Genomic DNA, 26,864 nt, shown 5'->3' with positions numbered 1-26,864 from the left:
TTTACAAGGTCTACCTACTTCACATCTGTACTGAGTGCCTTGTGCATTAGTTATTGAGAGAAGGACTAGCCTTCATCATATGATACTTTTATCACCATAAGAGTATCATATGGCGAAAGCCACCGAGTTGATGACTCACATTATAGCTATTTCTTTTCAGGTGGTTAGTTTGAAGTTTGTGATATACTTACCAAAGAGGTAGAAATGGCTCAGACATATCTGTCTCCCTAGACTCTTGGTGCAGGTGTGAAGCTTCTTCACCTGAAAAAAGCTTTTAAAGTTTCAAGAGCTATGTTTGAAACACTTACTGAGGGATGACATATGCTTCAGGAACATTGCACTGCCTTTAAATGGATCATGAGTTGAGCAGAACATTTGTGGCTTAAGCTAATTGTTACCAGAGGCCAAAAGAGAAGCTTCTCTGAAACCTACAACGAGCAGAACGGAGACGTCTGATCTCTCCAGAGTGGTGGCTACTCTTAAAACACGCACATACCCACACAGCTCGTCTTCACTTGCACACACACACATTTAAACAAAATCCAGACTAAATGACTTCTGATTCTATTGGCGTGACCTCCAACCAAAGACCAGCCATTCTGAATGGGAGACCGTCTTCTTATTGTTAGCTTAATGGAAAGACGCACAGGGGATGAGAGAGAGGGATTGAAGGAGAAGAGGAGGATGAAAGAGGATAGAAGACGGAGAGCGGAGAGATGTGAGCGGAGAGAAAAGGTGCAGCCATGGAGGAAGAGGAGGAGAAGAAAGGGAGAGTCTTTCTGAACAGAGCGGCGGCCGCCTTTTGTTGGCTTAATGGAAAGACGGAGGAGAGGAAGCGGGCGAGGAATGAAAGGAGAGGGAAGGAAAGAGCTTCTGAGCAAGTGACATCTCGCTTTTGTTAGATAGGAAAGGAGGGAAAAGAAAGAGGGAGGTTGAGGAGGAGGAGCGGATATGAGGACGGAGTGCGATAAGAGGTGAGTGTCAGCTGTAACAAAGCAAGGTCACGGTGTGGGGAATGTCTTCACTTGAAAGAGAACAAGAGGAGAGGGGAGATTAAGACACACATACACACACCGACGCCCAATCGTCTCAGATGCTCTCCCTCTCTCTCTAACTTTGTCTCATAGTGACACTGGAGGTATGGCAAAGCAGCTTTGTTACTTAACAGGAGATGTACTCAGAGGAGGAGGTGATAGGTAGAGATTTGAAGAAAGGAAGAGAAAAGAGGAAAGAAGTGCAGATGGAGTAGGAGTGGCAAAGGAGAGGAAGGAGCTATAAGAGCAAGATATGAAAGGAGAGGAAAAGAGATAAGTTGAGTGGTAGGGCAGGAAATGAAGAAGAGGAGGAGGCAAGGTTGTAAGAAGAGAAGAAAAGGATGAAGGGAAGATGAGGAGGAGATACAGTGAGGCGGAAAGAGAAAATTAGGTTAACGAAAGGAGAGAATAAGAGTAGAGGGCCTAAAGAACAGGAGAAGAAAGTGACACAGATTGGAGTGGAGGACAATAGGAGAGAACTACTAGACAAGGAGAGGTGGAGGAGGTCGAATGGGGAGGATACAGCATGAGGAAAAACAGGAGAGGTAAGAGGAGCTGGAAGGAACAGGGTAAGACTGTGGGGGAAGGCAGCAGGAAGAGGTGGAAGAAAGAAAAGGGATAAAGGTGGGTAGAAATGGGAATTAAAACCAGTGGAGATGAGCTTTGTGAAAATAGGGATAGAGGAGTGATAAAATGCCAAAGAGAAGAACAGTAGTACAGGAGGGACCAGAGAAGGGAGGAGGAAATTGGAGAATAAAAACAGATAGAAGAGGAAGACAAGAGGTAGAGAGGAGATATGTTTTGAAGTGAAGAAGAGCAACAGAAAGTTGAGCTGATGGGAGATAAAGAGGAAGAGAAGACAGGATGGAGAAGAGAAGATGAAGAAAGAGGAGTTGGAGAGGAGAGGAAGTAATGAGAGGTTAGGTGGAAAGGAAAGAAATTAGGAAAATGTGTGAAAGTCAGATAATGAGGAAAGGAAAGTAACAAAACAGAGGACAGGAGGTAGAAATGAAATAAGAGAAGAGAGAAAGACTTGAGGAGGGTGAGGAGGAATAAAGAAGAGCTAGAAGAGCAAAGAAAACCGCAGGAGAAAGTACAAAAGAAAAATCATAAGATGCCTTTACTTGTATTACAACACTGACACCTTCTGGTCACTGGCTGAACTGCACCCTGTAAAATGACATGGGGCACAGAAATAACACTTTGTTTACCCTGCTGCCAAAGTGAAACCCATATCAAATGAAAATCAGACCGCAGCATGTGATGTTTGGCTCAGATGAAAAGAAATGGTTCATGAGAATCAAGCGGTGGGAGGGTCCGCTGATTTCAAAACCGTGTCAGCCAAATCCACCTTGGCAGTAACTGCTCTGAGGTGATGAAGAAGAAAGAAACTGATGAAAGATGAAGCAATTAAACAGATTTTAATGGGCCAGATGCTGCAACTTGCTGGGACCATCTGAAATATTAAGTATGGTTATTTGTAGAGTTGGGACTGATTAGATCCAGTATCAGTATTGGGTGCTGATACTGAGTTAATTCACTAATAAGCTATCGAACTCACATCACCGATCAGAAACACTGTTACAGTGACTGTCATGCGTTCTGCTCGAGTGTTAAAGTTCCTGTTGACAAGAGGCAACAGGAGCAGAGTTGTGATACCCTGTCAGAGTAGCTGACAAGTTCTGTCCAATCTTCAGGATTCATGTGCTTCAGCTGTGGCCCCGACCGCGCTGGAGAAGGCCTATCAGTTTGGACTGAGCAGGAACAGCCACATGACCTTCACTTTTGATGACACCAAAGTCAGAGAGAGGTACGTATTCAGGATAAATGATCACCTTATTGTTTTATTCTGTGGTATTGATGCAATGCTGCTTGTAAAACATGACCAGAAATCTACTGATTTTTTGTTTTTTACACTTGGTTTAATACATAACACACGTGTGTGATTTTCACAGATGAAAAAAAAATTAAGGAACTTATAAAGATTATTCTGTTAATTTTTTTTTTTCATTCGGTTTCACACATGAGGGGGAAAATAAATCTCCTGAAAAATTTCACAAACTGACACCAACAAAAACAAAATGATGGGAGGATAAAGTAATACATTTTACTTCCATTAATTCTACAGACAAGGCAACAGTTCATGTACATTTCAGGGGCTTAATTGATGTAATAGTAGAAACGCAACAAAGACTTTTGCTGTTTTGGGGATGAGTCTGGGACATCTTTTCTAATCACTAGGGTATCCTGCTGTCCAAATCAAATGCGTCTTTCATTATCGTATGCATCTGTCAGTGCTGGAAAAACATATGTAAAAAAACGACGCACAAACATCCCAGTAGCAAACAGTATTGGTCCTGGAACACAATGTTTTTGGCAGAGTTGAAAGAGAGCGATCAGTGCTCCTAAAAGCTCCAGTTTAAAGTGTTTTTTAAGCTGCTGTGGGTCGTTTAAGCACAAGGACTGCTCCTGAGGAAGGACCTTGTGCTAATAAGAGTTTTTTTTAATGGGAGCTATTTGATGTGCTGATCTGTCTTTCATCTCAAATCATTTGATTTGTATATTTTTGGTTGGGAAATTACACGTGCACACTCAGTGTTATTTACGTGAAAGGAGATTTCCAGGCCTTTAAATAAACAGCTGATATATGTTGCATTAAGTGCATCCATTTGTAGGAAACATTTTATTACTGTTGCAGGAAAGTGCTTCACGTGTCAGATTCCAGTATTTTTTCAGTATTCTGATAAAAATGAAACATGATGTAATACCTGGGTTACAGCAAATCTACTGTAATCTTGTAATCTAAGATTTGTGTTTCTGCCTCAGGCTAGTATTGGAGCTTGAGCTGAGGACGAAAGAGGAGTCCGGTCTCGTTCTCTACATGGCAAGAATCAACCATGCCGACTTTGTTTCCATACAGGTATCCATCTACTGCTCTGACTGTCAGTCTATACGTTTAATTATTTGCCCCGTTTGTCCCAGTGATCTTCAAAGCAGTCTAATAAGCATCAGCACAGTTTACATTAGATCATAGGTGCCTACTTATTATTATGGAATGAGGCATCTGAATAGATTTTCTGCAAAAGTGTCTCAAAGTGTAGAACAAAGCAGAAGTTACACCTGCTTTATCAAAGACTGATAAGAGGTGAATTTTAACATCTCATATTCCCCATCTTTTCACATCCGTCCTCTCTGTTTTCTATCTGTGTGCAGAGACTATACAGAAGCTGAATTTGTTTGTCTGTTTCGCACAGGGAATATTAACGCTCTGTCTCTCTCTTCCTGCAGATCAAGGATGGACAGGTTTGTCTGGGTTATGATCTTGGTCATGGAAACATATCCGGCTGCGTCCCCTTCTCCATCAATGATGGGAACTGGCACAAGGTAGGACAGTTAATTCTTCATTCATGCTCGTTTGGCAGATTCTCTATTAGTTCAGAATATTACGTCTTTGTGCCTCATTTGTCACAGAAGGTCCCTTCTCTCTAGAAGAATTAACCCCTCGGTTACAGTTAATATTTAATCTATATTTCAAGTGAGAGCACATGAAGGCAACATTCATCTTTTCTTTACATTTAAATTTTTTGCTTTTTTTCCCCCAATGTTTATTCATCTCCTTTCTGTTTTTCCTCTCAGATCCGTGTGAATCGTAGCAAGCAGAGAAGTGTACTTTTAGTCGACGGACGATACAGTAAACAGATGATCAGTCCAAAGAAGGTACGTCATTTTCTCCTATATAACTGCACATGCACGTAGTGGCATGGCTGACAAAGACAAATGATCCAGGAATAAACTCAACTGTTGGAGTTTTTAATTTTTGTTTTATTGTTGCATTAATACTTTATCTTCTTCTTCCCAGGCTGACCTGTTGGACGTGGTTGGAGTGGTGTATGTTGGTGGATTACCAAAGAACTACACTACCAAGAGAATAGGACCGGTAAAACACACACAGATACATACATACATCTCTGAAAGTGTGTCAGTAAACATAATTAACAGTTAGACATAAATAGTGACAATGCTTGTTGACTGATCATTGTTTAATGAATGATTTTGTCAGATTAAACTGATCATTCTTCTGTTTCTAGATTCTCTACAGTATTAACGGATGTATCCGTAACCTTAAGATGGTCGGAGGTCCCGTAAGCACTAAATCCGCCACCACAGGTATTGTATTTTTATCATTTTAACTATAATTTTTGTTGTTTATCATTAATATTTGTTACAAAGTTGGTGTTAAGATATTTGCGTCCAGTCGATGATTCCTTTCCCCTCTCCTCTTTGCCTAGGTCGCTCCGAGTCTGTCGTCGAGGACTTCAAACTGAACATGGCCACGCCCGCGTCCACTCACATGGTAGGAAGATGTTTTGTTGCTACGGAGACGGGCACCTATTTTGACGGCACTGGCTTCCTGAAAGCAGGTGAGATGAGATGCTGATAAGCCACTTGATTGCTGTAGATTTTCAGACTTTGTTTTTTCCTTCTCTTGTTCTATGTGTAAACAATAATCTCTCTCTATCTCTGTGTCTAGTTGCTTCTTACAGAGTGGGTCTCGATGTGTCGATAGCATTGGAGTTCAGAACCAGCAGAACCAATGGAGTGCTAATGGCCATCAGTAACCAAGCCAACGATGGACTGGGAATAGAGATCGTCCAGGGCAAGGTACATTACAGTGACTGAAGGAATAGTTCAACATCTTGGGAAATACACGTATTCCCTTTCAATTGGCGAGTTAGATGAAGAGCTCATTACCACTTTCATGTCTGTCTGTTAAATAATTAAGCACAAGCAGCTATATCCTCTAACTAATTAGCTCATCATATCCCATTTGTTTAATCCAGACAAAAACTAAAATGTAAAAAACAACAGTTTAGCCGCTTTAGAGGGACTTGTCTACCACCCCCTGAAAAATGGCAGTTCATATGGTCATATTTGCCATTTTGTACAGACTAAACAAAGAGATATAGTAAAACCTGTTAATTCAAAAACTTTAGAGATGCTGGAGAGCAGATTTTGGTTTGTTTGGAGCGAGCTAGGCTGGCAGTTTCACCCAATTCCAACTCTTGGCGCTAAGCTAAGCTAAACAGCCGCTGGCTATAGCCTTAAAGTGATAGGTTAGGTCTTTTGATGTGGGGTTGTAGGAGGTAGTATCTGTAGTCAGTGTATCACCTGCAGTAGATGACCGTCAGCTCTCCCCCTGTGTGGAGAAGCAGCGAGTAGCTCCGATAGGGAAGCAGAGCATTGTACTGCTAAACAAGACCGACAGAAGACGTATTTTAGCCACCTAAAAAATATATATATGTGTGTGTGTGTACACTGTATTTTGAGCATTGTTGGTGCTTTACATTGCCTCAAACAGCTGCTGAAAGTCTGACCCTAAAAGCTGGTCTGCAAGTGTGCGTAGGAATCTGGACGTTGTAAGGTTGAGGGAATGTAGTGCCAAAGGAAAGGGCTGTCTGATGGCAATGTAAGGTGCCAAAAATGTTCAAAATATAGTGTACACTTAAACAGATATATATATTTTTGAAGTGTGCCTTCAATACGTCTTGCTGTTGGTGCTGTTTAACAGTACAATGCTCTGCTTCCCTGTCGGCTCTTCTCGCTGCTTCTCCACATGGGGAGAGCTGACGGTCATCTAATATTGGAAATACACTGACTAGAGATAAGTACTTCATACAACCCCACATCAAAAGACCTGAACTAGCCCTTTAAAGTTAAGAGACTGTTATAAAAGTGGCACTTCGTTGCTCTGAATCTCTGTCAAAAAACTTACCATACTTCCTAAATGTCAAACTATTCCTTTAATCCATTTTGAAAGTTTAACTATGCATATAGCATTAGTATATAGGTGACACAACAAAACGGATACATAAATAGTATAAAAAGATAGCAAGAGATTGATAATTCTTTATTGTATTCCTTCCCCTCCCACTAGCTGCTCTTCAACGTTGACAATGGAGCTGGACGAATCACAGCGGAGCACTTTCCTGAGGGGCAGGGCTTCTGCGACGGCCAGTGGCACTCCGTCACCGCCAACAAGTTTCGCCACCGGTTGGAGCTGGTGGTCGACGGGAAGCAGAGCAAGGCAGAGAGTCCGAACGCACGCTCCAACACATGTGACACAAACGACCCCATCTACGTTGGAGGATATCCTGGTACGACTACATTATAACACACACACAAAATACTTATCTTACTGTGTTATGTTACTGCATGTTGTATGTAACTCTGCAGTGAGATGTCGTCGTTTTATTTCTCTCTCAGATGGAGTTCGTCAGGCAGCTGTCTCTACCAGCACCTCCTTCAGAGGTTGCATTAAGAACCTGAAGATCACCAAAGCTTCTAAGACCATGGATGTGCACTTCAACAAGGCTCTAGAGATTAAAGGAGTCCAGCCCCTCTCCTGTCCCGCTGTAGCCGCCTAGAGCTTCCCCTTTTGTAGTTTATATAACAATAATCAGATTCCGTGTGCCTTAATCACAAAACCAAACTAATGTAAAGTCATCCCATTTGTTGAAATTAAGTTTGCGGACAGGTGTATCACTGACTCGGACTACCTGTGATTAAATGACTACTAAAAAAGCGATCTTTTGAACAGAAGACACATGGGAACATCTGTGTGTTTGAGGCGACAAATAACATGCAAAGTTACCTGGTGCAGTCTTAAGAAGAAAAAACACGTGATGTTATGTACATCGTAAGGCTCTGGTCAATAAACTTTTCATGGCTGCAGATCAAGGCCTCAAAGTGTCTTACGTGAAGGAAGACGTTAGTATTAAGACCTGTGCTGTGGTTACAGGTGCTCACAGTATTAATTATATTTGCAGAATATGTGTGATTATGTGAACATTAAAGCAGCTTTGTTTTTCAGTTCCTCTTGCAGACTTAGAATTATTTTATTTAACCTTTTTTTACACAAACCTTTCTGGAAAAGTGTGAAAAATTACAAGTCATATTTTTGCGTGAATTGTTTACCTTTGTCCTTCATAAACCTTGTTCCCTGCATTGGTTGAGAGTCTTAATGCATGTCTCCACTAATGCTTCCTTTTGTCATAAGGCATAGTTATTAGTGTAATGTCATTACCTTTGCACCCAAAAACCACGGATGAAGTGGAACTTCATTTCAGCCTTCTGTACAACAACAGAAGTTGCTAACAATCTGGTTTTAGACTTCTAAAAATGACAGTTTTACATCTGAAGGCTCTAAAGCCAGAAAACCCTCAGTCCACATGTCCAGTATTTATTTTATTACCTAATTATCTAAGCAATTACACGTAGTCTACTTGATTAACCCACCTGACTTGAATACAAGTAGTAAAATTGTAGAAAATAGAAACTAAGCCTGTCAATAATGTAGTTGAAGTGATAACTTTACTGATGCTTCAACAAACATGAGGGTGAGAGCATTTTTATGGGTGCAATATTCCTTTAACATTCCACACTTGATCAATTGATTTGATTAATATAACAGGACATTTTCTCACAAGCTGCAGCTTGTGTTACTTTTCAGCAATGCTGAGATATCGAGTTGAAGGTACAAGGTTTCTGCGGGACAGTAATTGCAGTGTATGTTCTGCATGGTGTGGCTGAAAATACTTCAGCAGCTGTTTCTGAAATATACTCTTAATCGCATCACACAGATTGTCCTGTCCTTCTTTCAACTGCAGAATGTGATGATGGCCAATCATGAATTACATTTGTGGACATATACTCCTGATCCATGAGGATGTGTCAGAACCCCACAAATTGTTTCTGGATGGGACTGAATGAGATTCTTAATTACATTTTTGCTTGATTTTAGCCTTAAGGGTTAAGATTCATCACTGATAAAGTTAAGATCAACTTTTAAAAGAAACCTGAAAAAAACCCTGATGTTGCTTTTTCCTGAAGCTCCAGCAGGTGGTGCTGCTGCAGTTCACCCCTACTGACAGAGTGGCACAACCAGCAACAGAGACGGCATCCACTTAAAGCTGCCAGAGAGCTCTGTGTGTGAGGGGATTAGATCTTCACAACTGGATGTGCTAAATGAGTTTCAAGGCGATTTTCATATTGTCTAATAACAATAAGTATAAGACCACATTCAGCAGGGTGCCCACACCCTCTTAAAAATCAAATTCACAGACTGTTCACTGACTTTCCAGGCCAGGTTCTATTAAATTCAAGGACACAAAACTAAAATTTGAGGATCAAGGTAAAATCATGTTAAAACATTGAGATTTTTTTCCAGCTCCATGTGTGAACACTTCTAACTATTTACTAACTACAATTTCAATTCTTGCACAAAACATATTAATTCGAGCACTTTCAGAAATGACCCATGACTGTGTTTTCTTATACACTTCACCTATACTACCAGCACTTGCACTCAAAATGCACTAGGTGGCGGTATGTGATTGCAAAGAGTGAAAATGTACCTGTTTGATGGAATAGTATTCAACGTTCAAAAGCTGATGTCTGGCTCCACAACCCCAGATTATTCTGGAACTCGACATGTTTCCCATTTCATGTGATGTAAAGAGGAATTTCTTTGCAGCTCCTGGAGGAATTAACAGACACACATGAAATAACGGCAGAAATCCCCCCTCTTTGTTGTGCATTCCCCTTTTATTATTGTGGTCCTCTTTACATAAGGTGAAGAATGGTTAGCGGTCAGCTCACTAAACCTCGTTGTGGCCGCCTGAAGTGGAATGTTCAGAAGAATAGAATAAAGCCTAACATTAAATCAGCTCACTCGTTTGAAAGTCATACAACTGTTATTGTAAAATGATCGACTGGTCCGTCTCTTTTTGTGACGACAAGATTACACCTCTGTCTGTTCAGTGCGGTTGTTACAAGTCTTTGAGAAATGCATGCTAAAAGTAGACAGTGGCAGTGGAAATACATGAAATTAGTTTTTTTCATGTGAGGTAATGTAAGAAATAGATATAGAATAGATCCTTTTGTGCCTGTACCAACACTTTATGTTGGGTTTTCTGCAAGTGTTGACGCTCCAAAAACACCTACTGCTGCCAGATGTTTAAAAAATAATCATTTCCTGTTTTCCAGGAGCGACCTACTCTCGTAGGAGAAATTATACAAGTTGTCAATCAGTCTGTAAATGACAGTTTCTGCTGTATGATAATTAAGATAATTATGTGAAATGTAAACACACTTTCTAACCAACTAAACCACACAGAGGTTGTTAATCTTGCGTCATCCCACATTAATAGGTTGATCAAAAAGCTCTCATGATAAAAAGTCGGTGTACTGCTCCACCTGCTCCACCATTAAAGCACCAGTTCTGACTGGTGTCAGTGACTACGTTTACATGCACACTAGTTATCAACGATTATTCAGAATATGACAATATTCTTGATTTGAATAAAGCTTCATTCTGAATATCGCTTTCCGATTTAAGGTCCCATATTTGAGAAAGTGAGATTTCCACATCTTTTTTTAAATATAAAGCCGGTTTCTGTGCTGGATAAATACTGTGAAAATATCACGCTGCCTTAAAGAAACAGGCACTGAAAACGGAGCGTTCAGACAAAGGGTGAATAGAGGTGCTGCAGCAGTGGACAATATTGGAAAAAATTATGTGCTTTTTGAAAATTAAAGCATGTAAACATCTTCTAGCAGACACCCTAAATCACTTTGACGTCACGGTAACAATAACAGTTATTTCCTGGTCGTGAACTGGCAGTTGATTTTCATTGTGGAGATGTGAAATTGGCAAACTTGTTAATTTGTGTTGCCATTTTTAGCCGTAACTTACATTTAAAAAAAATATATTTCTTTTTTTTACGGAATAAGGGCAAAAAAACATCCTATTTTGTTCATGTAAACGTAGTCAGGGTGAAGGTCGAGCAGAAGTTCAGTTAAAGAGTGCAGATGTTTAGTGTGAACCCTCGTCATCCCTTGTATCATCCTAGTGAATGACGTGAGATAAAACAGCTAGCTACAGCATTACTCTAAGTCTCATTTTGACAGCATTCAAGCATTCCATGTTTATATCACTGAAATTAAAGCGATAGCCTCTTCAGCTACCATATTAACATGAGTGTAGATAGTAGAGAAACACAACAAGAGAAGAAACAACGAAGCCCGGTGTGGCGCAGGCTTCTGAGTAGAAACCTCCTAAGAAGAGTAGCATTGTTTATCCTCTACACTGTGACAGCACTGTCCTGGTGTCAGGTCTGGTGACTTATTGCATGATGTCAGTCCTCTTGAATTGCTCCGAGGTGATTTTTAAAACGTGGTGGCGGTCCAGTCCAGCAGTCGAGGCTTGTTTGGCGCCCTCACCCGCCTCCCGCAGCCACGCCCAAACACCCCAGGGTCCTTTTCCACCTGCTCCCTGGGGGTAAGCAACTCTTCTGGGTATGGTTCCTCCTACTCGTCATCCAGGCCTTGTCAGGACGACTGCATGAGGCCCGTCAGACGTTTGCCCGTCAGTGACTTGCCCTGGTGGGAGGCAGACAGAGCAGGGGAGGTGAGGGAGACAGCTGTCAAAGTGCCTTCTAGTTAAAAGTCTGTGATTCAGTGTGGGAGGAAAAGTGAGAGAAAAGAAACAGTGGTCTGCAGGAAATGTGTCTCCTCCTTTGCTCCCAGTTTTGCTCCCAAATATTGAGTCTTTCTTTTTGCTGGGATGTGTTACAACAGCTGTGCGCGCATTAACAATTTATACTGATGAATGCAGTTTAAGAGGTTGAAAGCAGAAGCAACGGGACACTCACCACACTGCGAGTGAACTTCTCCAGGGAGGTGCGTCGCCCCTGCTCTGTTTCAGGCTGGAGAGTCACAGGAAAATAAAACGTTGGGGGGATTTTAACATTTCAGTCATCAAAGCTTCGACGTATTTGCATGCATCTCATACAAATTTGGGCCGAACTTTCAAATCGAAAACGGTTTTTAGAAGTTGTCAAAGCAATTTAATGCAAGAATCGTGAAAGTTGTGCAACATTTAGCACTTGCCTTTCCACATTGCTGCTTCATGGCGAGGTCAGTGAGAAAATATGTTTATTTTTTTCATTATTGGGGTGAATCACCCCGTTTTCAGTTGCTGTTTTGACAGTCCCCTTTTGTAGGTTTTAAATGTGTCTTAAATGTGTTTTATTGTTTTCTTGTCAAAGGAGAATTTCTGTCACTGTTGGGACAGACAATAAAGTTTACGTCACGTCAAATCATATTATCATAACCTGATTATTCCCAGTTATCACATTATTGTGGTCTTGTAAACATGCTCAGTGTTTTCATAAACAGTTTTTTCCTCACACTGTCTAAAACTTTATGTCTATAAATTTAAATTGGTCTCATTTTGATGACCATTGTTTTGACAAACATTTAGTATGTTTGTTGTCTGTAGCTCGCAGGGTAGCTTGTGTCATTATTTCAATCAATCTTGTGACTCTAACATTGCTTGTAAAAACATTCAATGACTGTTAACAAGCAGAGCACAAATACAAACATTACCTACATAAAAATTGTATCCAAATAGTTGAGGAGAAGTTAAAATTGCCCCTGGGCTCATTTACCCACGAGATGATGACAAACACGGACACTCGCTTACTTTCTTCCTCGCATTCAGCAGGTCCTGGTAGATGTTGGAGCGCAGGAAGCGCGCGTAGCTGTCACTTTTCATCAGCTTGTAGATGTGGTCCTGAATGGAGAGGGTGAGGATGAGAAGCAGAGAGGGGAGACACAGGTCTAAATATTAGCCAGGAGGAGGAAGGTATTCATCTGTATATGTATGGCTCTGTGCTAATGATGTACAAAACCTGCAAACTCAGCCGGTAAACTAAAGGAGGCAGTCACTGAGGGAGAAAGACGGTTGCAGCACTTTACTAGCTATCTGACAGGAGAAATCTTTTCCTTTTATTTTTTAAACTCTTCTTAAAGCCTGTAACAGGAGAGGTAATCTGATAGACACCACCCATCCCCCACCAACCTTATCTATATCCCAGTGAGGCGAATTCTCTAGAAATCACTCCACAATATAAACCCATTAGTTGATACTGGTGAAGCGTGTAAGAAAGACAAATGGGGCAGACAAGAGAGTTTCTGAAGCTGCAGCACTGACACCGGACCACCGGAGGAGATATAAATTAAAGGGGTGACATATCCATTCTGAATAGTTCCAGTAAGAGCACTAAGAAATAGTAGATACTGACTAAATTTCTATTTAACTCTTCCTTTAAGAACAAGGATTACTTTCTCGCTCGCTCACTGAATGTAATTGACAAATGTGTGTCAGTGGCAGATATTTTGTCTGTGTGAGGGTGTAAATGAGGTTTTAAAGGGATTGGAGTCACTTTCTCTTCAATTTTACCGTGAAGTGTTTCATAAAACTGTGAATGTTAAAAGTGGATTCCCTCTTGGTTTTACAGTGGGGTCCACAGCAAAATGAGAAACACTTTAATATCATTGTTATTGCACAACCCTAGAGGCCCGTGTAATGAGAATTTGACTGATTTGATGAACCATGGAGATAAATTCACATGAACTCCTCTGCATGACTATTCCTTCTTCCCTTCCTTTCCTGTGTCTTGCGTCTGCTCACCTGCGCGTCCTCATAGCAGTATCGTCCGGGGTCTTTCAGGTTCTGGCTCGTGCGTTCGTAGCTGTGAGAGTCCAGGTTGATGGAGCTGGGTGCTCCCTCCGCCAGGAATTCAGCCCAAATGTCCTGCGCCCTCTGTGCCACGTCCTGCTGCGGCATCCTCTTCAGGTCTTGCACCGCCAACCAGAACCTGCAATACAAATCAAACTCACCTCAGATGGTATGATAGGATTTATTTAAGGTTAAAAAATTTCACCAGTTAAATTTTCTGGGTCAACCCACAGACAGTATACAGCGACTGGACGGAGATTCCAAGATTGAAAGTGAAGCCAACGGAGAGCGCCTCAAACCTGCATTGTTTCTAATAGCCAGCAGGAGGGGACTCCACTGGTTTCAAAAAGAAACTCTGATTGTATGTAAGCTTATGAGAAAATGACCCTACTTCTCACGTGATTTATTACCTCAGTAAACAGTTTCCTAACAAGTTTATGGTCTCAATTGTAAGTTTCAGGTCTTCTTCAAGACAGCATGATGTTCATTTTGTAAATTAACGTCGCATTTTAAGTAAAATCGTGTTTGTTTTAGGGCAGAAGAGCCAGATTTGAAAAAACCTGAAGTTCTTCACCAGCCATCACCTCAGATCTGGGTTTGACTAACAGCTGGAACAATAATTAAAATCCCATAAGGTTCCTACGCAATGAAAATGTTGTTCCCTGCTCCCGTAAAAAGAAAAGAACCTTAGATACGACTTGGCAACGGGAGGTAATCTGTCCTCTCAGCTCACAGAACTCCTTTGGCTCAACTGTTAGCCTGACAGCTAACATGACGCTAGCAAAATTCAAAGTCAGTAACTTTGCATACATTTGACACAGTAAATCTAATTCGACAGCATGTTTAACTGAGTTGTTTAGATGAACATTTTTAGAGCAAAAGCGCTACAGAACCTGTAAAAGCAAATGAAACAGAGGAACACAGCACATTGATTTTAATGCTGCGAGCACCTACAAGGTGGTCTTAAAGCAAGCTGCCTGCCCTGCAGATGATCAGGCTATTTAAAGCATTCAGAATCTATCAAATCTATCTGAGTTCCCACAGAAAAAGAGCAAAGTTTAACATTTTAAGTCATTCATTTTAGATAACTCACTCTGGCTTTTTCAGACTCTCCAGTATAAGATAGCACTTATACAGGGCCATGAACTGTGTTTAACACCAGAGGCAGCAGAGAGCCACAGGCTGACTCCAATATGAGTTTATATCTATTATTGATCTGTGGACTGGTTGAAAAATATAGAGAAAAACACCTCTGGGGTCTGCCTCGCCCTCTCCCTCCATATATTCCTCACTCACTGTCACTCTCTCCATCAGTAGTGCTCTTCCAAAAGCTCCCTCATAAAAGCAAAAGCAATTAAAGGTCCGGAAAAGAGGAGAGAGGGGTGAGGAGGCTGGTGGGACAGCCGAGAGGTGAGAGGTGATAAGGGTGTGTGCTCTCCCTCTCGTACTGTGTGTGTGTGTGTTATCTCCCTCTGTAGCCCGGTAGTATCGACAGCCTCCATGCTATCTCTCGCAGTTCATTCCCGGGCTCGATGAGCGAGGCTCTCCACCCCCCTCCTCACTCCTCCCCTCACATCAGAACCACTTATTGCTGCTCTGCTGCAAACGGCCTAAATGTGATGTAGTCCATGAATCTCTACGTCCAAATGAAGGATGGATTTAATATTTGTACTGAATCAATGAACAACAAGTCTGTGAAATCAACAACCTCATTACATTACAGGAAAAAGACACTCGCACATTAGCACACGTATAAGCACACACACACAAACAGGGGTCATCTCTAACAGCTGCGAGGGACTCCCTCCACTGTTTTGATTTATGGGATATGGGTGATTATCCATGCTGCTGCTGTTTGCTTGCTGTACGTTATCTTTGGCTGCCGGGGGCCTGGATGTGTATGAATGTGTATGTGAGTGTGTGTGAGTGTTTATCTAATGTTGCGGAGGAGCAGCGATTGATTTTCAACTGTAAAATGAAGAGATGACGGTGAGAGGATGAATGGATGGTTGATGGTCAGTTGATAATTTAGCCCTCTGTGTGATGTACGATCAATGATGCCATAATGTACGATAGTTTGACCATTTCCCGATGCTTGTCAGGATAGCAAAATATGAATTTGAATCTCCTCCACTATTGCTGGGAATATTTCCACCATGTAAATTAATTGTTTAGGGACACATTCCTTTCCGAGAAACCAGGTTACAGATGCATCATCTGTATAACAATGCAGCTCAACAGGATCCTTTTCCCAGCCCCTGTTTCTCCTGGAGTTTTGTGTTGATCACATTCAGATTGCTGTGTGTGGCGTTCTTTTCTTTGTGTGTTCAACTTACAGATCGCCCAAACAACCAGGAACTGGAAAATTGTTCCATTTTGATTTGCTTCTGCCCATGTTTACACTGTGCAAGTGGGTTGCAATTGTAGGTTGGAACAATAGGGATAACAACAAGATATGTGTTTTCTGTCTATTTCCAGAGCAGTGAGAGCTTTTGAAGAACTGTTATCCTCCACTCATAATCTGACAAAAGCACAAAAAGTGCTGCTGGAAATTTACACAGAACCATATGTTGGCTTCAACAATACTACCTTCCTTTATTTATTCACAAACACTTAACGTAAAATGCACCACCGCTGTGCACCACGTGGTTTCTCTTTGTCTCACTGAAGCACAGCGTGTTAAGAAAAGCTATTTTAAAAATTCTAAAATCAACATAACATATAAGTGTTGGAGATGATTTTTAAAGCGTCCCGTGTGCTCACCGCAGGTTTTCTGAGCTAAATTCTGATTCCAGGAACTTGAGGAAGAGATCCTGTCCCGCCGGGTCCTTCAGGGCCTCCTCCAGAGAGAAACCCCACTTCTTCACCCGCTGCTGACTGGGCTCCTTACTGGGAGAGGATGGAGGGAGAAAGAGAGAGAGAGAGGCGGCATAAACATCCACCTGAAGCTTCTGCAGGGAGGTCAAGATTAAAGAGATTAGAAAAGATTGTATTATAGTGGAGAAATGCTCAGTGAGGGGAGGGCTGACAGATGAATACAGAGGAAGGGATAAGACATTAAAAGCCTAAAATTCGATTGGTCTCTGAGACGTCTCAACGGGCTGATTCTGATGTGATATTGGCGTCTGGAACGTTCATCCGAAATCCAATCATTTTAATCTCTGCGGGTGATATATTTCATCCCCTTCTGCAATTAATCAATTCATCTGAATTATTAAGCTACATTAGGCACAATGATTACATGTCTTCTCTAATTAATTCCTGCATAATTCAGGCAGGTCAGGAGCGCAGAGCACAGTGCAACTTGTTGAGAGCTGTGACCGCTTTCTAAAAGAAGTAATACTTTAGTTCATTACCCTCACACCTCTGGATAACATTTCAATGGATGATCAATAATTTGAGATTGGTCAATACTTCTCTGTAACACATAAACCGAGGGGGATTATTTGATTTGAATTGATCAAGTAAGCTGACTGACCTCTGAATTTCCCCTCACTACTTCAGAAAATAGCCAATCACTCAAAGTAATTGGCCATAAAGATCCAGTGCTGGACTGGAACCATTTTTTTTTTCTACTGCAGCGATGTGTTTTATTGTATTTCATGTCACAGGCACAGTCCATACACACCAGTTTCACCTCATGGGTCAACATGTTAATGGGCATTGTAGCTGATGTGTTCCCGTCGCAAAATGGTCACTAGTTTCCCCCTCACAACGTAACTGAATTCAGCATCAACTCTTCACCTGAACAATTTATGATGTTGTATATGGTATCACTGTAATCCTCGTCCATCAAAACATAGGGGTAGACATCACCTTTTCTGTGTTATCATGTTTGGTTCAGGAGATATGATGCAAAATACTTAATTCAGTCATAGCTTAAATAGCTTATCATAGTTTGGCTTAGATTAACACCTGTGAACAGATTTGTTTTTAGAGATGAAAAAAAGCTTTGAAAAATTATCTTATTTCTAATTATTCTTCCACCTGTTTTACAGATGAAAAAAAAAAGAAATTAAGGAATTTAGGGAGATTATCTCAGAGAAACCTTTTTTTCACCTGTTCTAGAGTCGTAGACACGCGAGAGAAAACAACTGAGATCAGACTTAGAAAATGGATCACCACAATTTCGTCCCCCCATCTGCCTCTCAGGACTTCCATACAAGTGACATCACCCGAGGACATTTATCAGACTTCACACAGCTCAAGCAGCTGAGAATATCTTCAGCCAGAAATCAAAGTGAGGCGACACAAACAGTCCAAAAGTGAAATATTATTGCACAAGAATTAAACATAACTTCAGTGTTATGAGCATTTTATAGTGCGTGAAAGGGATTTTATTTTTCCCCAAGCAGCCAGTCACCTGCCAACAACTTCATGACTAACAGCAAAGAGAGACACCTTATTTTCTGTCAGGGTGGTAGTGTAGTTCTTTCAGTGGGTTTAAATGAAATTTGTTCTGATATGTAAGCAATTACACAAACAATTAAGAAAGATGCACAACAGTGATTTTTTTAGATGTTTTGGTGACAAACAAAGGAATGAGTCAATATTCAATTTAAAAAGACCGTAATGATTACAATCAACTGTTTTTTTTGGGAAATGTTCACCGGCTGTGAAAGTGAACCTGCTTTGCTTTCTGCTTATGTACCTGGCCTCCAGATCCCAGAGAGATGGATCATCGCTGGTCCATGGGTTGGACGGTTCCGGTGCCGTCACAAACGGGTCGTACTCCATGAACTGCTCGGTGTAGCTTATCAGGCTGACACACCGACAAACACACACAACACAGGGGACAGATGATAGAAGGTGTTGAAGGCACAGCTTGTGAAAAGTTTACAGATAAAGTTGAACAGTAACATTTTGACCATTTGTCCGATGCGATTCTTCTGTTTGCCTGATAATTGTGACTTAAAGGTTTTCAGAATTAAATTAGAAGTAAACGGATTATGCCGGTTTGTGAGGAACAACTTCGAGTTATTTAAAGGAGAGCAAAAAGTAAATCTGCTCAACACTTCCTCTGAGACACAGAGCCGTATAATCCTGCTGCTGGAAGGAGTTTCACTAGCTTTATTATATTATTATTATTATATTTAAACTAGATTACACCCTCTAATAACAAGAACCCTTTGGTTTACTGTAGAGAATTAGAACTGTGTGTGATGTTTATCTTATTATTTATTGTTGCGTCTGTTAGTATAATACTGACCTGAGCAAAATTAATTTAACACATAAAATGTATAGTTTGACCAATTATTAGTAGTAGATCAGAAGACAAGCTTTTGTGTAACTTCTGAGGTATTCAGACCTAAAAACAAAAGCACCCAAAGGCTTTGAATCAGGACTGCAGAGCTTGTAAACTAGTAAACAAATAATCCTACACTATTAGCGATAGAAATTAACCTAACTAATCAGTCGATAAAGGAACTCAACTAAAACCAATACTCTACTGAAGAGAGGATGTCAGACAAAGACATGCAATCATTAGAGCAAACTGAAGTCTGCAGGAGTCGTGCACAAAGCAACGAGAGCATCAGGACCCTGGACAGCGACAGCATGAACAGAATCCATTACAGCCTTCAGTCAGAGTTTGTCTGGGTGTTTATGCAGAGCACGTTTAGTTGCAAGAAAATCATTCATGAGTACAACATAAAATGAGCCAAACAAGATTTAAGAGCATCTAGAAACAAGTGAATATGCCAAAAACCCACAAAAGGAAATTATTATCTGCAAACTTTGGTAGCTTGCATCCTTAGGCTGAAACCTCCAACGAGAATAAAAGTAAACTATCTAGCTGGAAGTGAAAGCTTCATCTTATGAGAGCCTGCCTGTGACTGGGCAGTGAACATCTCCAGGCTTCTTCCCACTGTGTATTGTCAAAAAAGACTTTTTGAGCACTCAGATGTGCTAAAACAGCTGTAGAGCTTTGGATCTGCGATTGTGCTTGCACTCAGGTTCCATCTGCGGATACACAATATTGGATTTTTGTTGATATCTATTATGCTAATTCTTTCCAACTCATTTTAACCATTTCCAATGCCAATATGCGTAATATATGCACTTTTTATCCTGCCTAAATGCAGAGAACATCAAGTCTCTCCTGTCGTGGAATTAACATATCATCAAGCCTCCCTCTTATCATATTTGTCAAGGTTAAACAAAGGGGAACCCAAACGCAGACACACAGGCAGACAAGTAACGAAACAAAAAGCAAGCTTTGATAACAAAAAGCTGAAATCCAAACCCAAAATCCAAAACAGAAACAACAAAAGTGTTGCGTGCGCATTATTAAAGCTTCATCTTCTGTTCACTGGTAGACATCTTAAAGCAGATACCAATGATGTGTCGATATCATCGGGCATCCCTACTGTAGTTCAGTAGGGATGCCCGATGATATCGACACATCATATGATATTTATTTCTCTTTACATACATCCATTTACACAAAGTAGCAAGAGTTTAATGACACACTGTTGAGACTGCAGAGACCAGATCCGGCACTACAGTAAAAGTAAACCGAGCATGTAGCTGCAGCACGCCCACATGTTTGGAAGTGTTTCTCTACCTGCAGAGGTTCAGTCAACACATTTATCATATTTAGTTTCAGCAGCTCATCTTTCCATAACAGCTGGATCCTTGACAGAAAACATTCCAACCTACAGTAGCCTCATATGTTTACTGACCCCACAGAGTGATTATGATTGACAAATAACTCTAAATGTGAGGTGATTAAATGGGTTTATAATACTGGTCATTTTTAATGTTGTCGTCCGCCATGATCGATGTTGTTTTGGCATGCCGTTTCTTGAAGTGTTTGGATAAATGCCCCCAAACTCTCCGCTTGGTGGAGCATCAATTACACTCAGCTCGGTGCATGAAGACGGGAGGTTAAAGGGTCAGAGAGGCAGAGCAGCGCAGCAGTAATCACACATCTTTGCTCTGCTGGGAAGTAATGTCTGTCCTGTCCCACTGAGCAGAGGATAGGACAAGCAAACACTGGAGAGGGGAGGGATAGGACCAGACACCGGCACACACATACATATGCTTCGTGTCTCTCTTGCACTATAGATAAGACGGATAAAATTCAAAAAAATAAGCCCACATTAAATACAACAAATACAGCTAACATTTGTGAAGCTTGGGATGTTTGCTTTGAGGCTGTTGAGGCCCTAATGCCTATTCTGATATTATCAATCTCTCCTTGAATGCCTGATCCAACCACCTACTCCAGTGCTTTTTACTGCATTAGTTCATTTTTGTCTTTACTGAAGCTTTACGTTTTATTTAAACAAGTGAAACATACTCCAGCAAAGTGACATTTTTAACAGCTTCTAAAGCAAATTAACGTCCACCAGCAATTCTGTTGATTCTAGTGCAGCAAATGTTAATATTTTTGGTTGTATTAAGATACGGACACTTATTCCAAGAGCAGGTTTTCTCAACCTTTTTGAGTTGCGACCGCCCAAGAAAATTCCGGTTGGTGTTCCAGTCCCCCAAACCCCTGCGCCGGGACATTTAAAGGTGCTATTTGTAAGAAAAGTTGATTTTGAGTCTGATTCCCAACTTGTCGAGTAATGACGCTTTGGGATGGCGGCCGACCCGTCCTACAATCCCAAAGCGTTTTTGAGCGAGACTCAAAAATCAACTTTTCTTACAAATACAACCTTTAACTCACAACATCCTGAAAGAGCTAAAATGATTAGAAAAAAAATCATAACTCTTGTGCACTGACACTGAAATCTATTTTAAAGACAAATTATATGACTGGTACAGGCAATGTAATGTAAAATCTATTCCTGAGTCTAAACTTTATTATTTTATCCACACAACTATCTGGGGATCCCTGGAAATTAACTCGTAACCCCCCTGAGGGTCCAGATGCCTATGTTACTTAAAAATTGGATGATTATTGCAGCCTGGACAAAACTTATTGAAGGGAAAAGCTTCAGATTTAGATATATTGACCAATAACCATACATTTTGCAATGATCCCTCAAATGTGGTGATCAAACACACAAAGATGTGTCAAGGAGGCACAGTAAACTTCTCTGGGAATTCAATAATTGTTAATTACCCCAAGCATCTTTTGTGCCTATCGGATAACACATAAGCTGATACGATATATCTGCAATAGATCAATATCATCCAATAATAAAAGCCAAGTGATTTATCAGTCAGGCCCTCATTTTTAATGACAGCAGGTTGAAATATTTCTACTGCAATGGTAGAATCTTTTCACTTATTTTTAATAAAAGTAATGATGTTATAACATTTTTAGGACTGTCCAGAGAAGTTATTTGATAAGATGGAGATTTTAGCAGAACCCATACTTATTTATCTAATCCTGGTCACTGGACCTCTTTTTATAGTTCTCTTGTCCGCAGGCTGCCAGTGACCTGCATGCTGAATGACATGCGCTGACCTGTGCCTTGTCCTTGAACGCCTATTCCGAATTACAAAACAAGAACACAGGTAGAAACCACAACCTACTTAACCTATAACCCTAACCCAATTCATCCTCAGACCAAAACAACACCAGAGCAAATGCTGTGAAACTGAAGCCCTTTACACTAAAACCAACCCAGCTTCAGGTGGAGTGTCAAAACCAAATTACCTCCATCTGCCACTGCTGTAGTACAGATAAAGTAAAAGGGAAGTCAGCAGAGCACAGGTCTGTCTGATTATAGCTGGTCAGAGAGAGCACAGAACACAGGAAAGCAGGCAGACGACCTCTTTATGAGAAAATGTGGCGTGTCCTCCTCCGCTAACATAATGTGTAGATTGAAAAGATAAAGATTAGACATGCTTGTCACGGCGTGCAGTATTTTTAGTGCAGCTGAGAGGAGAATTTCCTGTACCTTTCAGCAACTTTGGACATCTTCATACAGTGACGATCTAGCTGAGCGTTCAGGAATATGATCTGAAAGAGAAGATGACAGTCTGTGTTTGTTCATGCTGGTTTTGTAAGAGAACAGCAAACAAAATTATACAGCACGTGCCTGGAATTTTCTGAAAGTGTATAATTGCAGCACATGTGCACCCTGGTGTTGCTAAAATAGAAATGTATAAACAAACAAGACCATTTTCGAGTTGGTTGGCAGCCTCAGTAAAAATGTTGCTGATAATTTTCATGCAATTAAGACCAATTTTCCCATGAGCAAGATGCATCCTGTTGCTTTTGGTTGTCCAGCTTTCTGTCTGCCAGTGTTCTTTTGTGGTTATAATTTATCTCCCTCTGTGCTTGAAAGCAATACAACTGTCCAAAATTTGACCTTTTAACATAAAGTGTAAAGTACAGAAGCACTGAGAGGCAAGCGAGAAAATAGTCTGCAAACACAAAATGATGATCATCCGGCCAAACTTTTCGTTTAACCGTTTTCACAGATAAGAATTTCAAGAAAATGTTGTCCCCTGTGGAATTTTTTTGCCACCTCATTCACCTCTACAAACTTTTTTCACCTGCTTTCACAGATGAAAATATTTTAAAAAATTTTATTCAAGATTATATATTTTTAATGTTTCCTCATCTTTTTTCTCAAATTGTATTTAAACCTGTTTTTCAAGATTATTTTGCACAAAATTTTCCACAACTCTTAACAAGATAATCTTTTTTTCCATCACACCTTTTTTTTTTTTTTTTACAACTTACAAATGAAAAAATGTTACTTTGAAAAATGATGATGTGAAGCTGTTTTACGGATAAAAAAAAAAAAAAAATTAAGGATCTGGCAAAACCCTTTTTCCACTTGCTTTTAGGTCATAAACACAGGAAAGCAAGACTTTTTTTTTTGCCTCTCAGGGCTTCTGTAAAAAAAAATGTATTGGGGAGGCAATCAATCTTCTCTTCAATGCTTCTGTATGAGTAAACATTATACAGCCCAGAACAAATATAGATCTTTTTTCTCGAGGTGAATCGATCTTTTTTTTTTTTGCATATTCGTCAGATTCTTTACCTCTTTCTCCACATCCTCCTTGGTACCTTTCCTGCAGTGGTGCGAGGGAGTGTGTATGGGACTCTGACACTGTGTTCCCTCCTCTGCCAAACCGTACACTGACTGGGCCGTTTGAACGTGACGAGACAGAAGTGGAAGAAGTCATGGAGAGAGAAAATGTGCACTTATTATTTCCCTGCAGTTTAGATAAAGCTTGCAAACAGCTGCCAAGATGGCCACAGTGTTGTAAAATAAGAGGGATAACATTTCAGCAGTTCAAAAATTAAAGTAAAGTAAATCTCATTAAAGAAAAAAGACATCAGTAAGTGAAGCTTTAATAAAAAAAAATACTTTATACCTTCTTAACTCTGTGAGGGTTCTTCATGCGTCTACATTTCCTGATGTCCATCTCTGTTGTGTTCACACATCCAGGCTGGAGAAGCATGAGCGTAGAAAAAAACATTATTACAGTCAACAATGGTGATATTCAGTCTTACATTTCAGGTATATCTGCTTTATTTCACAGTAAACCCAAGAGAGCAGGGAAAACAGAAAATATGTGGAAGGAAGACGAGGTAGGCGGCTACAATCTATCTCGCAGCAGACAGAGGCTTACCACGGGTCTATGGACGTCCCAGAAGGCTCTCTCCTGGCTGTCGAGGATCTTCCTCTCGGTTTTATCCTTTTTCCTGTCGATCCTGCGGATGAGATCAGTCAGTGTGAGAAAGACGGCACACGGCTTTCCTGGCATCAGAATTAGAGGTGGCAGTTGAATCAGGGTGGAGGGATAAGAAGGGAAGAGATAGTCTGGAGATTATAAAGTCTATACGTCCATCAGTTTTTAACAGTATCGAAGCTGATGTGCTCCAGGGTTTGGCATGATCCCTTTTGTGTGTGACACAGTGGTCTGCTCTATGGATAAATCTGTAGCGTTCCTTTGTGCAATGATGATGGTTTGTCCAGCATCTGTAGTCCCCCGCTACCACAATTTAACCAACAGTGCAAAGTAAATAAAAACATTTACACAGGTTAAGAACTTTTTACTTTACAAAATGTCAGTTGCACTTCATGACATTAATAATTTAACAGCTATAGTAAACATTCAACTGAAGAATTTACACGCAAAACGTGATATCTTACAACAGCGGTAAAAAAGTAGCACCACCTCGACCGAAAGCAATATAAATTTGGTATTTACACAAAAAAGCATCAATAATAATAAAACAATAATATAATGTGGATAAATGCAACATGTACAGAGGCCATTTTAAAGGGGAGATTTTTACTTTTACTTCAAAAAACATATGAATGCAGGACTTCACTTATAACAGCGTTTTTGAGTGTGATATTTAAGTATCTGAATACACCCTGGCCACTTATTAGGTACACCTAAACAATCTAATGCAATCCAGTACAGCAGTCCTGCTACCAATCAGTGTCCTTTCAGGAAGTACTGGCTGCTAGAGGCGGCAACTACGGGTGTGACTACCAGCAAGATAGGCGGCAGTTAGTTTAAAAACAACAATGGCAGCTCCTTAGAGTTTATCTTTGATGCTGGTAGCATCAGTTATACAAGAGCTGGAAGGTATATTTCATTGAAAGAAGAGCAAAGAATAAAACTGAAGGCTTTACTTCGATGTTAAACATGTTTTCACTCTTTTCTCAGCTAACTTCAGCAAGAGTTTGATTTACCCACTGGCTCTGCTGGCGCTCTCTTCACCTGCCTTTTCCAGACAGTTCAGTGTGTTTCTCAGATAGTTCTGTGCAACAAATCACCTCACGGCGCAGGTTAGTAGTTGGAGGACTGGGATGCATTGCATTGAAATGTGTTTCTAATATTCTTCCGCCCCCTCATCAAAGTAAATCTTGCGGGCAAAACATTAACAAAACACCTCTCGATAAAATGCATTCGAGTTCAAAACCACTGCAGACTTGAACTTTATTAATAAACTTGTCAAAGTGTCAAAACTGAACACGAACAGTTGTTGTATTGGATTGCATTAGATTTTACAATGTTCTTACTTTAACATGTTATCCCCCTCGGTTTGAGTGTATATCCATAAATAAATCAAAGAGGTCTTCAGTAAATGCAGGTATCCATCTCCCCTTCCTTTTTTCCCTCTTCTGTCTCCATTTTCCACTCTCCATATGTAAGCATACTGTCTATCGTTGCTGGTTTAAAAAAAAAAAGGATTTATCATGTCATCTACCTCAGGAGCATAAAGCAGTAGACCTGCAGCGCCCCGACAACACCGGATAGGTAATGTAAGAAATTCTATTACGGGAGGGTTAATGGAGCCTGTCAGGAACACTCAGCGCTCGTGATATGGAGGGTCACATTGAGGTTGTTCTGTATTGTTTATCTTTTACCTGAGGTGTGAGTGACATTACCCTGTGCATTGTAGTTTCACGTGTTGCCGTGGTAACCGAGCGCACTTACTTGACCTGGGCCTCAGCCTGCATGTAGATAAACTCCCACTTCCTGGCAAAGGCTCTCTGCAGCCTGGCTAGGTTCTCCTGTTAGACAGAAGATAGAGATGTTATGATCAAAAATCTCCACGGATAAAAAAAAAAAAAAAAAATCACATTCAAACCAGATCAAATGTATGATATTTGACAGTTTTAAGATGCAGTTTATAGCTCATATTATCACGGACGCACACAAATCCGACCTTTAAGAGGTTGTGTTTTTCTGCCCCAGCCTTGACACACAGATCAATACCAAGAAGATATAGTTTAGAGGAGCAGTCCAGCACTCACCGCCTCATAATCTGCCAGCTCCAGCCTGGTCTTATTCTGCATGGTCCGCTTGCACAGGTAGATAGCTGAGTGAGAGAGGATCGAAGACCAAGTGTTATCACCATACACACCCTGCTCCAGCCATTCATCCACTCATCCATGCACCCTTCATCCTCAATGTACCTGCCTCACCTCTCCTCACCTCCCATGGTATGAGAGTATAATCACTTTTAGAGGACACCTGTCTGCCGCTCTGTGCTCTAGGATTATGAGGTGGAAGTGTGAAGAGGAGCCGAGCCCTTAACTTCAACCATGGCTGCCTCCGTGACAAGATGGAGGGCAGGAGGTGGAACGGTGATTGACTAATCCTGTTGACTGGTCCTCTCATCCTCAGTGGGATGTTATTTGTATTTACATTCAAATATAACCTGATATACGGTGTGTTCACACAGCCAGATTAGGTTTTGTTATTAAAGTCGCCCTCTGGTCAGAAATGTGTTTTTCTTCCTGTAGCTACAGTTGAATGTTTGAGCAGCAATGTGTATAATATATAAACCAGAATGCCATTCTAGCGAG

General features: G+C 40.7%; 2 protein-coding genes across 6 annotated transcripts in view; one reads left to right on the top strand and one right to left on the bottom strand.

Annotated features, from left to right (window-relative positions):
• Positions 1-8,639, top strand: part of lama2 (laminin, alpha 2) — a 147,776-nt gene extending 139,137 nt beyond the window's left edge. For all 4 annotated transcript variants that reach the window (XM_073492815.1, XM_073492814.1, XM_073492816.1 and 1 more), the window contains 10 exons: positions 2,732-2,844; positions 3,861-3,954; positions 4,323-4,418; positions 4,671-4,751; positions 4,894-4,971; positions 5,123-5,201; positions 5,324-5,455; positions 5,566-5,696; positions 6,970-7,189; positions 7,299-8,639. In XM_073492815.1, the coding sequence (XP_073348916.1) occupies positions 2,732-2,844; positions 3,861-3,954; positions 4,323-4,418; positions 4,671-4,751; positions 4,894-4,971; positions 5,123-5,201; positions 5,324-5,455; positions 5,566-5,696; positions 6,970-7,189; positions 7,299-7,459 (1,185 nt within the window). In that variant the 3' untranslated portion in view covers positions 7,460-8,639. The remainder of the gene's footprint in view (positions 1-2,731; positions 2,845-3,860; positions 3,955-4,322; positions 4,419-4,670; positions 4,752-4,893; positions 4,972-5,122; positions 5,202-5,323; positions 5,456-5,565; positions 5,697-6,969; positions 7,190-7,298) is intronic.
• Positions 7,117-26,864, bottom strand: part of rgs6 (regulator of G protein signaling 6) — an 86,247-nt gene continuing 66,499 nt past the window's right edge. Inside the window, exons 7-20 of one of the 2 annotated variants that reach the window (XR_012180692.1) lie at positions 26,310-26,374; positions 25,990-26,066; positions 24,166-24,247; positions 23,908-23,982; positions 23,571-23,672; positions 22,476-22,537; positions 18,269-18,379; positions 16,381-16,506; positions 13,570-13,756; positions 12,580-12,669; positions 11,747-11,800; positions 11,316-11,474; positions 9,449-9,570; positions 7,117-7,195 (exon numbers count right to left, since the gene is read on the bottom strand). Coding sequence is in view for 1 of the 2 variants with exons in the window: in XM_073492818.1 (XP_073348919.1) it covers positions 11,424-11,474; positions 11,747-11,800; positions 12,580-12,669; positions 13,570-13,756; positions 16,381-16,506; positions 18,269-18,379; positions 22,476-22,537; positions 23,571-23,672; positions 23,908-23,982; positions 24,166-24,247; positions 25,990-26,066; positions 26,310-26,374 (1,082 nt within the window). In the remaining variant the exon portion in view is untranslated. Of the gene's footprint in view, positions 7,196-9,448; positions 9,571-10,102; positions 11,475-11,746; positions 11,801-12,579; positions 12,670-13,569; positions 13,757-16,380; positions 16,507-18,268; positions 18,380-22,475; positions 22,538-23,570; positions 23,673-23,907; positions 23,983-24,165; positions 24,248-25,989; positions 26,067-26,309; positions 26,375-26,864 lie in introns of those variants that run through there. The other variant, XM_073492818.1, reaches the window with a different exon arrangement.

This window comes from Pagrus major, chromosome 22 (assembly GCF_040436345.1).
Source record: "Pagrus major chromosome 22, Pma_NU_1.0".
NCBI lineage: Eukaryota > Metazoa > Chordata > Actinopteri > Spariformes > Sparidae > Pagrus > Pagrus major.
The sequence above is the reverse complement of the archived record's forward strand: the minus strand, read 5'-3'. Positions and strand labels throughout refer to the sequence as shown.